The sequence below is a fragment of the Microcaecilia unicolor genome, chromosome 1, assembly GCF_901765095.1.
Source record: "Microcaecilia unicolor chromosome 1, aMicUni1.1, whole genome shotgun sequence".
In the NCBI taxonomy this organism is placed as follows: Eukaryota; Metazoa; Chordata; class Amphibia; order Gymnophiona; family Siphonopidae; genus Microcaecilia; species Microcaecilia unicolor.
The window spans coordinates 728,958,782-728,975,691 of record NC_044031.1 but is presented as its reverse complement, the minus strand read 5'-3'; the positions used below and the strand labels follow the sequence as shown (position 1 = coordinate 728,975,691).

Genomic DNA, 16,910 nt, shown 5'->3' with positions numbered 1-16,910 from the left:
GGAGGCTAGGATACTGCTCTACTGTGTCAGACAGCGACCAAAGACAAGTGCTGTATGGCGTCATTTGCAATTACATAGTAACATAGTAGATGATGGCAGAAAAAGACCTGTACGGTCCATCCAGTCTGCCCAACAAGATAAACTCATATGTGCTACTTTTTATTTGTACCTGTCCTCTTCAGGGCACAGACCGTATAAGTCTGCCCCACACTATCCTCTCCTCCGAACCACCAGTCCCGCCTTCCACCAACGGCTCTGGCACAGACCATATAAGTCTACCCAGCACTAGCCCCGCCTCCACCCACCGGCTCTGCTACCCAATCTCGGCTAAGCTCCTGAGGATCTATTCCTTCTGAGCAGGATTCCTTTATATTTATCCCACGCATGTTTGAATTCCGTTACCGTTTTCATCTCCACCACCTCCCGCGGGAGGGCATTCCAAGCATCCACCACTCTCTCCGTGAAAAAATACTTCCTGGCATTTTTCTTGAGTCTGCCCCCCTTCAATCTCATTTCATGTCCTCTCGTTCTACCGCCTTTGCATCTCCGAAAAAAGTTCGTTTGCGGATTAATACCTTTCAAATATTTGAACGTCTGTATCATATCACCCCTGTTTCTCCTTTCCTCCAGAGTATACATGTTCAGGTCAGCAAGTCTCTCCTCATACGTCTTGGAACGCAAATCCTATACCATTCTCGTAGCTTTTCTTTGCACCGCTTCAATTCTTTTTACATCCTTAGCGAGATACATCCTCCAAATCTGAACACAATACTCCAGGTGGGGCCTCACCAACGACTTATACAGGGGCATCAACACCCCCTTTCTTCTGCTGGTCACACCTCTCTCTATACAGCCTAACAACCTTCTAGCTATGGCCACCGCCTTCTTTGGTCGCAACATTAAGTTGCACAATTAATGTTTGCTTTGCCACGTCTTTAGTTTCGTGGTGTACACTCCATTTCTGAAGGTTTTTTTACGTGTCGATGATGAAGAGAGGATCTTTGTGATTCGGTTCAGCTCTGTATATACATTATATCCGTGAGCTCTTTGAGGCCATTTTTCCTTCTGAATAATAGTCAGTTCAGGCAGTATTTTTGTTTATTCATATCACCTGGGGACAGTTCAGATTCCATTATTATTTTATAAAGGCATTGGTAAAACATGAAGTTCTGGGACATATAAATTGTTAACACTATATTACCTGTTCTTGTGTCCCTTAGGCACAGGATAACAATATCTGGAGACTGTGTATTCCTGCAGGGAAGGAAGGTTTGGGTATCCAGATTTCAAGAAATACCAATTGTACCTCTTTTGAAAAATGCTTCACTGTCAGCCATCTGATTAATGGAGGGGCTGCTCACAGGTACGTACTTTGCTTATTGTTAATTTATTGAAACTCAAACTGAAGAGCGTCCACATGTTGGCAGCATTCTTCAGAGGTCAGATGAAGGGTGCACAAAGGTCAATTTTCAACAGGTTCTAACCAGTTAAGCAAGACAGCCAGATAGATCTGTCATTTCCCTTTGCCGAATGGCTATATATAACCACCTAGAAAAGTTAGGCAGGCTCAAAAAATAGGTTAGCTGCCTATTCCTGTGAGCAAGGATAGAAGAGTTACATCTGTTTAAATTTAATGGGCTATAACTGGTTAAAACCCAGCATTCAGCAGCTTTTCTAAATCTTATTCCTATAGTTATAAGTTCAGAGGCTCTGGAAGTGTCCTCACTTGTGGAGCTATAAATTAGCAACTGGAAGGAAGGGACTAAACCTATGATAAACAAGATAAGAAATAATTCAGAGCAAAACCCCTTTTATATGTTTTGATATTACTGGCACCAAAACCTGTTTTGAGGCTTTGAATCTAAATCTCCTCATAACTATTGGGGGTGACTAAATAGCCCACCCAATGTGCTAACAAACTCTGGCCTCCTGCGCTAATTACTCCTGAGCTCACCCTGCCTATCTCGTTGTCCCTAAAAATCCTGGGTGTCCTGGTTGATCGAACTTTGTCATTGGAGCAGCATGTGAACTCTACAGTCTAGCAAATGTTCTACTCTCTCTGGAGACTTAAGCGTATCAAGCCATACTTCCCTCAGGGTGTTTTCCGCAATCTAGTCCAGTCCCTGGTGATTAGCCGTCTTGACTACTGCAATAGAATCAACGGAGGATGTGCAGGTAGGCTCCTAAAAAAATTGCAAATGGCCCAGAATACAGCTGCCCGGCTCGTCTTTTGGAAATCCAGATTTGAAAGCTCGAGACCATTGCGTGAACGGCTGCACTGGCTTCCTGTGAAGGACCGCATCGCGTTCAAGACCTGTGCATTGGTGCACAAAATTATCTATGGAGATACCCCTTCCTACATGGACCCTCTTGTTAACCTACCCCCCAGGAACTCCCGAAGCTCAGCCCGCTCGTACCTTACTCTCCATTACCCTGCTCCCCCTGGCCTCAAATATAAGGCCATCTATGGCTCCTCTTTTCCTTATCTCAGCACTCAACTGTGGAATGGGCTGCCTCGTGAGATCAAATTCACTTCAGATCACCCGACCTTTAAGAAGCGTCTCAAGACCTTCCTTTTTGGCAGAGCGTTTACCACGAGTCCTGCTGGAGCCGCAGCCTTTTAGCCCACAGCTCACTCCGTGATACCCTATCACACACCTTCTCTTCCTTTCCCTTATCAGTCATCTCTTTCTCCCTCCTGTGGCCCTTGTCCACTGTACTTTATGTTATTGTATTATGGTTTGTTTATTAACTATTGTACGCCACATTGAGCCTGCCCATGGCCGGGAATATTGTGGGATATAAATGTTATAAATAAATAAATAAATAAACATGGACACTTTGCGTATATTAGACCAGAGGTGGTTAGAAGGTCATGGTCTATATCACTTTTGGTAAAGCTGATGGGTTAATGGAGGCAGTACCAGATCACATTCACTGCCAAAGAGCATCAGAATTTATGGGTAGTTAATGTAGTGTTTTATTGCTGCCAGTATGGGTTACTACTCTTGCATAGTTACACCTGTTGTGCAGCTCTGCATGTACTCTATGCAGGTATACATGCATATCTTGCAGCTCTGCCCCAGTTCCACTCAAATGCCACAATCGGAAATACCCATATGCCGTCTGCATAAAAGTATGGGTGCTACAGTCAGTATGGGGGTCTTTCACTAAAGGTTAGTACATGTCATCTACCACAGGACCCATTTTATTCCTATGAGCCCCAGTGGCGTTCCTAGGCTGGCTGACACCCGGGGTGGATTGCCGATGCGCCCCCCCCGGGTGCAGCGCGGCCCCCCCGGTAAAATTACACCCCCCCCGGGTGCAGCGTGAACTCCCCCCCAGGTGCATTTTTACCTGCTGGGGGGGGGGGGGTGCCGCGCGCCTGTCGGCTGTCAATCCGCGCGTTCCCTGCTGCTCCCTCTGCCCTGGAACAGGAAGTAACCTGTTCCGCGCAGAGGGAGCAGCAGGGAGGGAACGTGCGGACTCGGCGAACAGGCACGCGGCGCCCCCCCAGCGGCGTGCACCCGGGGCGGAACGCCCCCTCTTGGTACGCCACTGATGAGCCCCGCTCTGGATAACATGTGCTAATCTTTAGTAAAAGACCCCTATTTATACTTATACATGTGATATACCTGTGCAATTTTATGAGTCATTTTCCACATGAAAAACAAGTTTCACATGCGACAATGCTTTATAACCTTGCTCCCCCCCACCACATGTGTTATTTTTTAATCTGAAATGTCTCAGGAGGACATCCTCTAAAGTGGAGCAACGTGTCTTCTTTTATCCCTATAGATGGAGGGTAATTTTCAGACAACTAATGTACACATTTAAATTTCTATTTACCTGAGTAAAGAACTGTGAAAATTGTCCTCAGAGATATTTTTTTTCTTTGAAATGACGATAAATACAAATTTTTAGAGTTGGACAAAATTACCTTTTGGCACCGATTTCAGTTTGTTTTCTTCATTGAGCGGGTTTATAAACTCTATTGGTTCTTCTGCCTGTAAGTTTAAGGGAGTATATATTTAAAGTCCTAAGCTTGCATTTTGAGAGACATATGGATAAGGCATCAATTATATTAAGAATAAGAGGAAGGTGGGAGAAGTTTGTACTGTGTATATTGTACATCAGCATCTCATGCAACTTGATTCTGGGACTCTCCTGCAAGTTTTCTCTTTGCAGAGATGGGCGCCTGGCACAGGGAGATGAGCTGCTAGTGGTGAATGGCCAATCCCTGAAGGAACTTCCAAGCAAAGAAGCTGAATCGCTCATTCAGTCTGCAACAGGCCTGGTTGACTTAGTTGTTGCTGTGAAGGTAAGTTATAAGGGGCTCATTTTTGAAAGAGAAGGGCATCCATCTTTCGACATAAATCGGAAGATGGACGTCCTTCTTCCAGGGACGTCCAAATCGGTATAATCGAAGCTCGATTTAGGACGTCTTCAACTGAATTCCGTTGCAAGGATGTCCAAAGTTCAAGGGGGCATGTCGGAGGCGTAGCGAAGGCGGGACTTGGGCATGCCTAACACTTGGACATCTTTTACCCATAATCGAAAAAAAACAAGGACGTCCCTGACGAACACTTGGACGTTTTCACCCGGACCTGTTTTCTCACGACTACAAAATGACCACACGACCACCGGAGAGAATCAGGGATGACTTCCCGTTACTTCCCCAGTGGTCACTAACCCCCTCCCACCCTCAAAAAACATCTTTCAAAATATGACGTGTCAGCCTTTATGCCAGCCTCAGATGTCATACTCAGGTCCATGACAGCGCATGCAGGTCCCTGGAGCAGTTTTAGTGGGTACTGCAGTGCACTTCAGACAAGCAGGCCCGAGCCCATACCCCCTCGTATCTGTTACATTTGTGGAGGAAACAGTGAGACCTCTAAAACTCACTGTACCCACATCTAGGTACCCCCCTTCACCCGTAAGGGCTATGGTAGTGGTGTACAGTTGGGGACAGTGGGTTTTGGGGGGGGGGGGGGGTTGGGGGGCTCAGTACACAAGGAAGGGAGCTATGTACCTGGGAGCAATTTATGAAGTCCACTGTAGTGCCCCCTAGGGTGCCCAGTTGGTGTCCTGGCATGTCAGGGGGACCAGTACACTACAAATGCTGGCTCCTCCCATGACCAAATGGCTTGCATTTGGTCATTTTTGTCATGGACATCTTTGGTTTCAAAAATCACCAAAAGTCAGAAACATCCAAATCTAGGGATGTCCAAATCTAGGTACGTCCCAATTTAGGGATTTGGACGTCCCTGATGGTATTTTCGAAACGAAAGATGGACGTCCATCTTGTTTCCAAAATATGGGTTTCCCCTCCTCTGGATTTCGCCGTTTTGCAAGGATGTCCAAATCTCAACTTGGACATCCCTGTCGAAAATGCCCCTCTAAGGGTCTGAATTCACAAAATGGTTTATTGGTTTCTATTTTGTATACCTTTACATGAGACACATAGCATGTAGAAACATCTTTCTTTCCTTCCTTGCAAAATACATCATGTTTTCAGCTGTAATCCCTGTTCGACTATAGAGGGATGAGTCTGGGCTTGTTGTACATGTGAGGATATGGCCCCTTGATAATTGTGGCTGAGAACATGAAATGAATCTGCAGTTAATATGTATTTTCTTTGTAAATAGGAGTACACCTATATGGTCAGAGTCAGGCTGTACATTCAGACCATGTATTGCCTTTTTATAATCAGTTCTGTGTGCTCTGTGCAGTTTGGTGACATAAACTTTTAAAAGCAGAAGGAAGGTTAGTTAGCTTTTAATGAGAAATTGAAAATTAATTGAAAAGGAAAACAGACATTTTGCTTGCACATCTACTTTCTGGGGTGAGCTAGTTCACTGGTAGCAGGGAGTCAGTACTGTTCATCAGTTAAATGCTCAGGAAAATGTAATTTCCTGCCTTATGTTTTACGATCTGAAAACCTTCTGTGTGCATCTGGTTTCAATCCTGGTTGGACTATTGATTTTAGAATTCGAGGTCAGCCTGCAAGTAGTCTGTGGGCAAGTCATGGTGCTTGAATCAACAATTGTGCTATTCATCCATAGTATGATGAGGTACATGGTGAGGTGGTTTGTAGATTCAGTTGTGTATTGGGAAGACTGAAATGAACAAGATTTGCATTTTGTGAACCATCTGTCCTGTTTAACTTGATGTATTTATTGAAAGGTGGCATAGCAAACCGAGAATTTATTTCAGCGATCTTAAGTTTGATAGGAGCAGGGTTTCTCTTTTTTGAGAACTAAGAGAAAGTAAACTGCAGCCCCTAGGAGGATAGGAGCTACTGGTATAGTATGATCTTACTTTGGCTGAGTTCATTATGCTCTGCAGTTTTAATATTTTGTGTTATTTTACATAAAAAATGCATGATTAATTGTACGTGTTGTGTTAATATGTTATATGTGTTGCTTCAACTGGTGAAAATCATGAATCTGACCACTTCTTTGCTTGATCCCCTCCCATCTAGATAGATGGCTGCTGTCATCTAGGTATGGTTTATTACCTCTGGCACTACATATGGTTTGTCAAAGCCTGACTCTGAGTTCAGTTCCCGCGATCTGGAAGCATGCTGTGTGTACACTCAGTTCTTAAGAAGGTATCACTAGATCCCTCCCTTTCTGAGAACTACCCATCCAAACTCCAGTCTCTGCTTCATGTCTAAGATCTTGGAGAAAGATGTTTTTGTTGCTATTAAACTAGAAGGTGGCGGAGTATCATATAACAAGGAAGCAAGAACAAAAGGAAACTCACTCATTAAATGTCATAAACTCTACTTGCAAAGTAGAGTGAGGAGAAACCTCTGTTTAATCTATCACCATAAAGGAATGGTGGGGGAAAAGACCTCAGGTGATTGCGGTACCCTTGCAGATGTCCAATAATGTAATATTACGGCATCCAAGTCGCAGGTCACAGCTTCTATCATCGGTCATAAAACTCCCCAACCAAACCCCCAACTACTCAACTGTGGCCGCCGCAGCAACACAAAAGACTTGATTGCAGTATTCAGTCCCCTGACGAAGCTGCTCGGTGAAAAGGGTCTCCGTTGGGACCAAGATCCTACTGCCTTAGACTGCCACACAAGCTAAGTTCAACTTTCAGTTCCCTTTTAATGGGTTATATTAATGTCATCATATACATTTTTGTTCATGAAATTTGTTTGCACCATTAGTAAAAAAAACTTTTTTCTGATAAAATTTGCTCATTGGTTTGGTTGGGGGGTTTTATGACCAATGATAGAAGCTGTGAACTGCAGAATACCATATAAACCATAAACAAGAACCCTCACACCAAGAACTTCAAAGTGGTGTAATAGTCACTCATTAACTCAAGAAAGTGAAAAAAGGAGAAAGAAGTCTTAGTGTGCCCAGACTTGTTGCTAAACTGTAATGGGTCAATAAGGGCTAAGTCCAATTATCGGCATAAAAACCTGCTATACAGTCAGTTTTCATATCTTCAGCATTTAGCTTCAATTGTTTATTTTATTTGTATTTTTAAAAAGCACAAAGTCATATACTTAGCTTTCAAACTGAATAGAACTCTGCTGAACTTCACCAGAAATGTCCTCATTTTTTCACTTTTTTGAATTAATGAGTGATTATTGCACCACTTTGAAGTTCTTGGTGTGAAGGTTCTTGTTTACGGAAAGTTGTTTTTGCTCAATTGTCTTTGCGGGTTGAGCAACGCTGTACTTCACTCTAGTCAAACCAGTTTTCATTCGATACACAGCACTGAAACAACGGCTTTAATCAGTAAACTACACTCTTGATTCTGGGGCAATGGTTATTATCACTCTCTTCTCTCACATCTTCACTTTTTGGGCTTCCCTGGATCAATGGATGTCTGACATTAAACTTATCTTAAATCCCTCCGAGACCACTGCCTGTTGGGTCTCTGGGATTCTAACCCCTCCATCGTTTGTCGGGTACTCTTTGGTGTTCCTATTCCGACAGGCTCTTCTTTCCGATACATTGTGGTTATCCTAGACTCATGCCTTTCTTTTGTTGATCAAATTTTTCAGGTTCTCAAATGTTGTTTGCTCTCATTGCATCATTTATGTGCCATTCGTAATCATTTAGATTTTCAGTCCCTCCATACCCTTATTATTTCACAAATTGATTACTGTAATTCTATTTATACAGGTATTCCTCAGTCTCAATTACATTGATTACAAAATACCTGTGCATGCTTCCTCTGCAAGGCAAAGAAGTCTGATCATGTTTCACTCCTCCTGATATACCTCTACTGGTTACTTGTTGAGTTTCATACTTGCTTTAAGGTTTTGTCTTTAGTCCAATTCTTATCTGTCCTCAGTGATCATTTCATACACACCCACAAGGGCCCTATGCTCTCTTGACTCCAATCATCTTGTTCTGCCTCCACCCAAACGAGCCCAAAATGAAACAACACGGAAATCTGCCTTCTTTTTTATTGCCCCAAAACTCAGGAATGATCTTCCATCTGAGGTTCGTTCTGAGTTGTCTTTTATTAAGTTTAAGACTTTGTTAAAAAAAACATTTTTTTTCACTGTGCATTTGGTGTTCCATTAGATGTACATCAACTGTGAACTGAATAATCTCCTGTAACCTGCGAATTATGATTTGTTATGATTGTTTTTATGAGTTGAATTTTACTCTGTTCTGTCTCTTGCCTTCACCTAATCTTTGCTCATATCATTGGCGTTCCTTTCCTTGTTTTATTTGTTGTTTTTATTGTGAACTGCTATGTTCCTCCTTTTGGTAATTGTGGTATATCAAATATTTTAATAAACATAAACATAGTAAGTATTGATAGATTATTGTGTTAATATATTTTAGTGTGATGTCCATAATCAGCTCAGAACCTTTGGTCAGGGAAGACTAGAAATGCTGGAATTAAATTATATATTCAAGGTTCTTGTGTATGGTAATTGGTCTTACAAGCAAAAATACATAAAGGCAGTTCTGTAATTGAACAGGATGAGACGTTTAGCCCATACCAGTTATCACATATAGTGGCTATAGACTTTGATGGATGTTCTGTAGTTTTTTCAAGTGACCCCACTGTCTTGTTGATTTGATAGGTCCCTCCAAGTTCCAACCATTGTTACCTTTGAACATAGTGAAAAGAAAGTTGGTTCGAGGTCATGGGGCAATATAGCTTTTAGTCCTCCTCCTGTTGATGGCTGTAATGATCTGGTTAGTGTATGTAGGTTCATATCAATTACTTGTGTACCAGAAGAGTATGCTGAAAGGTTGATGATATGCCTCTTGGTGAATATTCACTGTTAGAAAAAAGATGATCTTAATTGATCTTATTGTGGATTCTGGTATGGATGTGGCTTGTTTTATGGAGTTCTAGTTGCTGAATCAGGACTTTGTTATCTCAAAACAAACTCTACTCAAATGGTTTTGCAGTCTTTTATACAGCACAAGAATAGAAGAGAAGTGGAGAAGTGGTTCCAATTGTTTGAGAAACACTTAAGGGTGTGTCTCTTCCACTATGGAAGATGAGAAATGCTGAATGCTTGTTAGTATTTTACTTGCTTAGGGAGCTCCAAATAGTAATGTAGTGGATTCCTATATATAAAGAAGTTGAATCAAAACAATACTTAAATGATCTCGTGGCTGCTGATGTGTTATGATGGACCGTAGTTAGGAAGTAAGACTAGTGTTGGGCAGACTTCTACGGTTGTTTAAAAATACTATCTTGAAAGCATAGACTTGATGCATTCCAAAGAAAGAACAAATGAATGGCAGCAAGATTAAAGAATGAGATGAAAAAGAGTCTTAAAGCTAAAAGGATAATGGGAAGCAGATTTAAATGATGAAGATAGAAAAGAAGATAGGCACTGGCAAGTATGGTATAAACCATTAAAAAGGAAACTCATTGTAAAAAACATTTCAAAGTTCATTAGAAGCATGAAACTGTGAGAGGGTTGGGCCATTTTATAAAAATGGGGAAAAAGGGGCATTTAGGGAGGATATTGGGAAAACTAAATTATTTGCTTTAGTATTTACTGAAGAGGTTTGGAAGATACCCATTCTGGAAGGAGTCTTTGATGGTGGTGATTCAGAAGAACTCAAAAAAATCATGGTGAACCTGGAAGATATAGAGGATTATTTTCAAAGCAGATAGACTTACATAGGTTACCACATAACTTTTTTTAGTTTATGTGCTTTGAAAATAAGCATAATAATAGAACAAATTGACATAATAAAGACTAGAAAATCACCTGCACTGGATGGTATATACCCTAAGATTCTGAAAGAACTCAGAAATAAAATTGTAGACCTATTGGTAGCAATCTGTAACTAATCATTAAAATCAGTAATGGTACCCAAGGATTGGAAGGTAGCCTATAGAACACTAATTTTTCAAAAGGGATTCAAAGTGGGATCCAGAAAACTATTGACCAGTGAGTCTGACAAATGTATCAGGTAAAATTGTACAGGCTATTCTGAAAAACAAAATTACTAAACATATGGATAAACTTGGTTTAATAGTTCAGAGCCAACATGGATTTAGCAGAGCAGAAGTCTTGCCCCAAATACTTTTGATGGCGGTTAATAAACATATGGTTAAGGGTGAACTGCTTGTTTATTTTATTTATGGGGTGATGAATTGATCTTTGAGTTTTACATATTTTGTTATTTACTCTTTATTGCTCATTGCATCAAGTAATAAGGGAACACGGTTAATGAGTCTAAATCATTGGTTCTCAACCAGTCCTCAGGACACACCTAGTCCATCAGGTTTTCGGGATATCCACAATGAAAAAGCTTGAGATAAATTTGCATGTGCTATCTCCATTCTATGCAAATCTGTCTCATGCACATTCATTGTGGGTATCCTGAAAACCTGACTGGCTAGGTCTGTCCTGAGGATTGGGTTGAGAACCCGTGATCTAAATATACAAATAAAATCTTTCCTTGCTGTGCTGTTGGTCCATGGTGGTGGTAGGAGCCTTTTCTGTCTATGATTCTTCCCCTTCTCTTTTATTCTACCCCCAGCATGATCTTGTCAGCAGGGGAAGAGTAGCATTTCCTACCTGCATGTGCTGCCCCTTCTACAGGCTTCAGTCTGAATCTGATGCAAGGTCCTAGAAGCTCCTGTGAGACTATTGTAAGCTCTTTGAGCAGGGACTGTCTTTCTTCTATGTTTGTGCAGCGCTGCGTACGCCTTGTAGCGCTATAGAAATGCTAAATAGTAGTAGTAGTAGTAGACTATCCAGCTTATAATCAAAAGACAAAAACGCCCATATTGCGACCTAAATCGGGAGAGAGGCGTTTATCTCCCAAAAACGAATAATGCGGTATAATCGAAAGCCGAACTTGGACGTTTTCAACTGCACTTTATCGCGGAAGCATACAAAGTTGATGGGGGCGTGTCGAAGGCGTGGTGAAGGCGGAACTGGGGCGTGGTTATCGGCCGATCAGAGATGGGTGCCTTTCACCGATAATGGGAAAAAAATATGCGTTTTTAGCGAGAATTTAGGGCACTTTTCCTGGACCCTGTTTTTCCACGAATAAGGCCCCAAAAAGTACCCTAAATGACCAGATAACCACTGGAGGGAATCGGGGATGACCTCCCCTGACTCCCCCAGTGGTCACAAACCCCCTCCCACCACAAAATATGCCGTTTCACAACTGTTTATTTTCACCCTCAAATGTCATACCCACCTCCCTGGCAGCAGTATGCAGGTCACTGGAGCAGTTATTAGGGGGTGCAGTGGACTTCAGGCAGGTGGACCCAGGCCCATCCCTCCCCTACCTGTTACACTTGTGCTGCTTAATGCTTATTAGTCGTCCAACCCCCCAAACCCACTGTACCCACATGTAAGTGCCCCCCTTCACCCCTTAGGGCTATAGTAATGGTGTAGACTTGTGGGCAGTGGGTTTTGAGGGGGATTTGGGGGGCTCAACACACAAGGAAAGGGTGCTATGCACCTGGGAGCTCTTTTACCTTTTTTTTTGTTTTTGTAAAAGTGCTCCCTAGGGTGCCCGGTTGGTGTCCTGGCATGTGAGGGGGACCAGTGCACTACGAATCCTGGCCCCTCTCACGAACAAATGCCTTGGATTTATTCGTTTTTGAGCTGGGCGCTTTCATTTTCCATTATCACTGAAAAACAAAAACGCCCAGCTCACAAATTGTCGAATAAAACATGGACGTCTATTTTTTTCAAAAATACGGTTCGGTCCACCCCTTCACGGACCCATTCTCGGAGATAAACGCCCATGGAGATAGACGTTTTCGTTCAATTATGCCCCTCCATGGGGCTGCAAACATTGAGATCGGAGCTGGAAGAAGGGGTAGACTCAAGTAAGACGTGTAGATCTACTACTGCTGGTGGGAAGGAGGAGAGAAGACTGCATAAGTACATAAGTATTGCCACACTGGGACAGATCAAAGGTCCATCAAGCCCAGCATTCTGTTTCCAACAGTGCCCAATCCAGGTCACAAATCACTGGCAAGATCCCAAAAAAGTTCAATACATTTTATGCTGCTTATGCCAGAAATAAGCAGTGGATTTTCCCCAAGTCATTTTAATAATGGACTATGGACGTTTCATTTTGGAAGCCGTCCAAACCTTTTTTAAACCCCGCTAAGCTAACTGCCTTTATCACATTCTCTGGCAACGAATTCCAGAGTGTAATTATATGTTGATTGAAGAAAACTTTTCTCAGATTCATTTTAAATTTACTACTTTGTAGCTTCACTGCATGCCCCCAAGTCCTAGAATTTTTGGAAAGAGTAAACAAATGATTCATGCCGACCCGTTCCACTCCACTCATTATTTCATAGACCACTATCATATCTCCCCTCAGCCGTCTTTTCTCCAAGCTGAACAGCCCTAGCCGCTTTAGCCTTTCCTCATAGGGAAGTCATCTCATCCCCTTTATCATTTTCCAATTCCACTATATCTTTTTTGAGATGCAATGATCAGAATTAAACACAATAGTCGAGGTGCAGTCGCACCATGGAATGATACAAAGGCATTATGATGTCCCATTTTTCTTTTCCATTCCTTTCCTAATAATACCTAACCTTTGCACCTGGAAAGGTTTGTTGGTTGGGAGAAGAGATGAAGTGGGGATGGGGGAGGGGTTAGAGTTCTGTGGATAAATCTCTCTTGTCTGTCCCCTTCTCCTCTACTGCTAATTCCAGACTCCTTTACTTTTATCTCGCTACACCTCACGCCTGGAATAGACTTTCCGAGCTTGTACGTCTAGCCCTGACTGTGGCCGTTTTCAAATCTAGGCTAAAAGCCCACCTCTTTAACGCTGCTTTCGACTCCTAACCACTACTCACTTGCCCTGTACCCTTTTATCCCCACCTCTTTAATTCCAATGCCTCTTCGCTGTTCTGTCTGTTTGTCTGTCCTATTTAGATTGTGAGCTCTTTGAGCAGGGACTGTCTTTTCATGTATGGTGTACAGCGCTGCGTATGCCTTGTAGTGCTATAGAAGTGATAAGTAGTAGTAGTAGTAGTAAGTGAGTTTTAGGGGAGGATAGAAAGGTACAAGTGTGTATGTGGGTGTATGTGTGGGGGTGGGGGTGGGGATGGGGGGATAGGGGAGAGAGGAGAGTGAGGCCCCATACAGGCTCATTCATCCTGGGACCTGGACCCCAGCACAGTACACCCTATGCACTTGAGACTTCAAGTGACTGCCAATGTGGTTACAAAATGTTTAAATCATAGATTAAACCTTTGGAAAAAAAGATATATTTCAGCTGCAGCTAATTTGCATGCATAGATGAAATAGTAGAATATAATAAAAGACCTTATCAGTTCCAAGAACAATAGACATGGTTTTTGCTAGATCTGGTGGTGTGTGAAAGATTATTCAACAGGATATTCCTGGAGGATATAAAATTCTTGAAGGTAACTGCTCTCTATAGATCTATACATCGTGTCTGTGGCCATCTCTCATCATCTCCCCAGCATAAGAAATGGGCATGTAGGAAGGTTTGCTTCCGGACTGCTAGTGTGCTGGCTCTGGAACTAAAGTAATTTGTTTCTGTAAAGAGGTTATTGCCATTTTGGTAATAAGAATATGAAGAGAAGGTGTCTGACTAGAGCTAGAGCTACAACTGAGTTGTGAGTTAAGGTTCTCTCTGGTACTGAGCGATTACAGCCTTGACAAAGGAAAAAGATGTCGTTGGTGTATCACTTCCATAAAGGCAATTTGTTAGGGTAAGCCTTTTCAAATTCTCCACAAACAGATTCATAATTATTTATTATTTGTTACATTTGTATCCCACATTCTCCCACATATTTGCAGGCTCAATGTGGCTTACATAATACCGTGAAGGCATTCGCCAAATCTGGTATGGGATAGGTACAAAATGTTGTATTGGGTAGGGAAGATAAGATTCAATCAAGTTGGGTTGAGGTAAAAGAGTTCATTAATGTCCAATACGATCTTTAATAGTGAAGTGTTGCAGGGTTGAGTCATTTAAGTTGGGTCATTCGGATATGCCCTTCCGAATAGGTGAGTCTTTAATGACTTTCTGAATTTTAGGTAATCATAAATTGTTTTCACCACTTGTGGCAATGCGTTCCACAGGCACGTGCCTTTGTAAGAGAAGCTGGATGCATGGGTTGTCTTGTATTTTAGTCCTTTGCAATTTGGGTAATGGAGATTCAGATAAGACTGTGATGAACTGGTACAATTTCTAATTGGGAGATTGATTAGGTCAATCATGTAATCTGGGACTACTCCATAGATAATCTTATGGACTAAGGTGCAGATTTTGAAAGAGATGCATTCTTTGATAGGAAGCCAGTGCAATTGTTCACAGAGTGGTGTGGCACTTTGGAATCATGTCTTACCAAATATCAATCTGGCTGCTGTGTTTTGTGCTGTTTGGAGTTTCCTTGTGAGTTGTTCCTTACATCCTGCATAGATTCCATTGCAGTAATCAACGTGGCTTAATACCATTGATTGAATTAGATTGCGGAAAACATCTCTTGGGAAGAAAGGTTTTAAACGCTTGAGTTTCCACATTGAATGAAACATTTTCTTTATCCTCAGCCATGGTAGCTCCCATGGGCATAACTTTGATTGGTGTGAAAAATATATTGTGAAACATTAAGAAAAAAAATCTCAGTAAATGCATTTGCTGCTAATTTACAAATAGACAGTAGGAATTCATTAATGCCCTAATTCTATGCATGGCACTCAAAATTACATGAACAAATACTGGTGCGCATCCAATTTGTCCCCACAATTCAATTGATAAATGAGCCTATTAGCACTGATAATTGAATGCTAATCAATTATCGGTGGTAATTGCCATTAATTTAAATTTACGTGTGCAACTTTAAGCACCAGGATTCACACATAAAAGTTACATGTGGAAACCAAAAGGAGGCATGGCCATGGGTGAATCTATAGAACTGTGCTTCCTGGAATTCACACGCAGTTTATAGAATAAGGGAGATCTGTGCCTAATTTAGGCATGAGAAGTTACACCAGGCTTTTACGTGGTGCAAATCCTCACGTCCAAAATCGAGTGCAGATCCTGACACCTAACTATATTCTATAAATGGCTCCCATCTCTGAGCAACCTATCAAAATTACGTTTGCCCTTAAGATGAAGAGAAAGGACACTAATTGACATCATAGTCTTTACCCAAATGAGCCTCAAATGCTCGGGGAAAGTCCTAGACCCAACCACTTAAGGGCTAACTCTCATCGGCTCTTGTGATTAACTGCAAAAACTATAGCGGAAAGCAACTCCCCATGAGGAGAAAAAACCACTGTAGAAAAAAGCAGTCTCTCACAACACACAATACACAAAGCAACTATGGTGGTGTCCTCTCTACTTAATCTTCTATCATTATAAAAAACAGTTCCATAGGATAGAATTAGGCATGCCAAAAATCTCATACTTAACTTATATTGCTGTCGTTCTTGTAGCTTTGCTATGTCTGATGCACATCTCAAAATCAAAGGGCCTGCCAACTATTCAAATCCAAAACCCTGACAAGGGCCCCCTTGTTCTGTTGATCTGCTTCAGGAACAGAAACTTCCACGTGGAATAAAGTTCCTCTTTATTATTGATATTCACACTGTCTTTCTCCAGGTAACACCTCTAGTCTACAAAGTCAGAAGCTTTGTCTCAATGGTTTTAGTATTGTGCTCCAAATCAGAGAATTTATTTTTCAAAGCCAATGTTTCAATCACAATTAAACTATGGTGTGAAGATAAGTTCTGTATCTGAGCTCTCGGTGACAGTGGCATATTTATTCAAGGTGTGTGTGTTGCATACACACCTCCAGTCAGACCCACCCCCTGCCCCCGGTACCTTAAAATCATCCCTGCTCCAGTCTTCTCCCAGGCAGCAGCAGTGGCACTCATAGGCTGCCTGTAGCCTGCACCGGGACTTCCTCTCTGAACCATCCTGCCTCTTCTGACATAACTTCCTGTTTTGTGAAGAGTGGGATGATTCAGAGAGGAAGTCTCGATGCAGGCCGCAGGCAGCCTATGAGTACCACTGCTGCTGCCTGGGCGAAGACTGAAGCAGAGATGATTTTAAGGTACTGGGGGAGGGGGAGGGGGGAGACAGGGGGGACATGGGAGATGTACCCCCCTGTAAAAAAAATCCTGGCTACACTATTGTCCAGTGAGGACTGAAGGGAAAAATTGCCTTCCATATTGATTATCAGTGCTAGTTTTCAATTTGATTTTAGCACTTGGGGTCCCAGCTTATGTATTACAATGGTGCTAACAAATGTGTGCTAAAAGCTTAGGAGACATTTTTCAACAAGCTGCTCAGGAGCAGCAAAGCAAGATATGTTATAGTCTGATAAGTTTAGGCAGCTAGCTAGCCAGGCTGTGGCTGAAAATCTTCTGAAATCTAGAGGGTTTTTACATACCTGAAGTCACCTAAATGTAAGCCGATCTATGT

The 16,910-nt window shown here is 42.1% G+C and overlaps 1 protein-coding gene across 1 annotated transcript in view; it reads left to right on the top strand.

Moving 5' to 3' along the window:
- The window catches only part of IL16 (interleukin 16), a 140,766-nt gene that overhangs the window by 21,473 nt on the left and 102,383 nt on the right, over positions 1 to 16,910 (top strand). Inside the window, 2 exon segments of the mRNA XM_030192022.1 lie at positions 1,221 to 1,363; positions 4,189 to 4,321. Of these exon segments, the coding sequence (XP_030047882.1) occupies positions 1,221 to 1,363; positions 4,189 to 4,321 (276 nt within the window).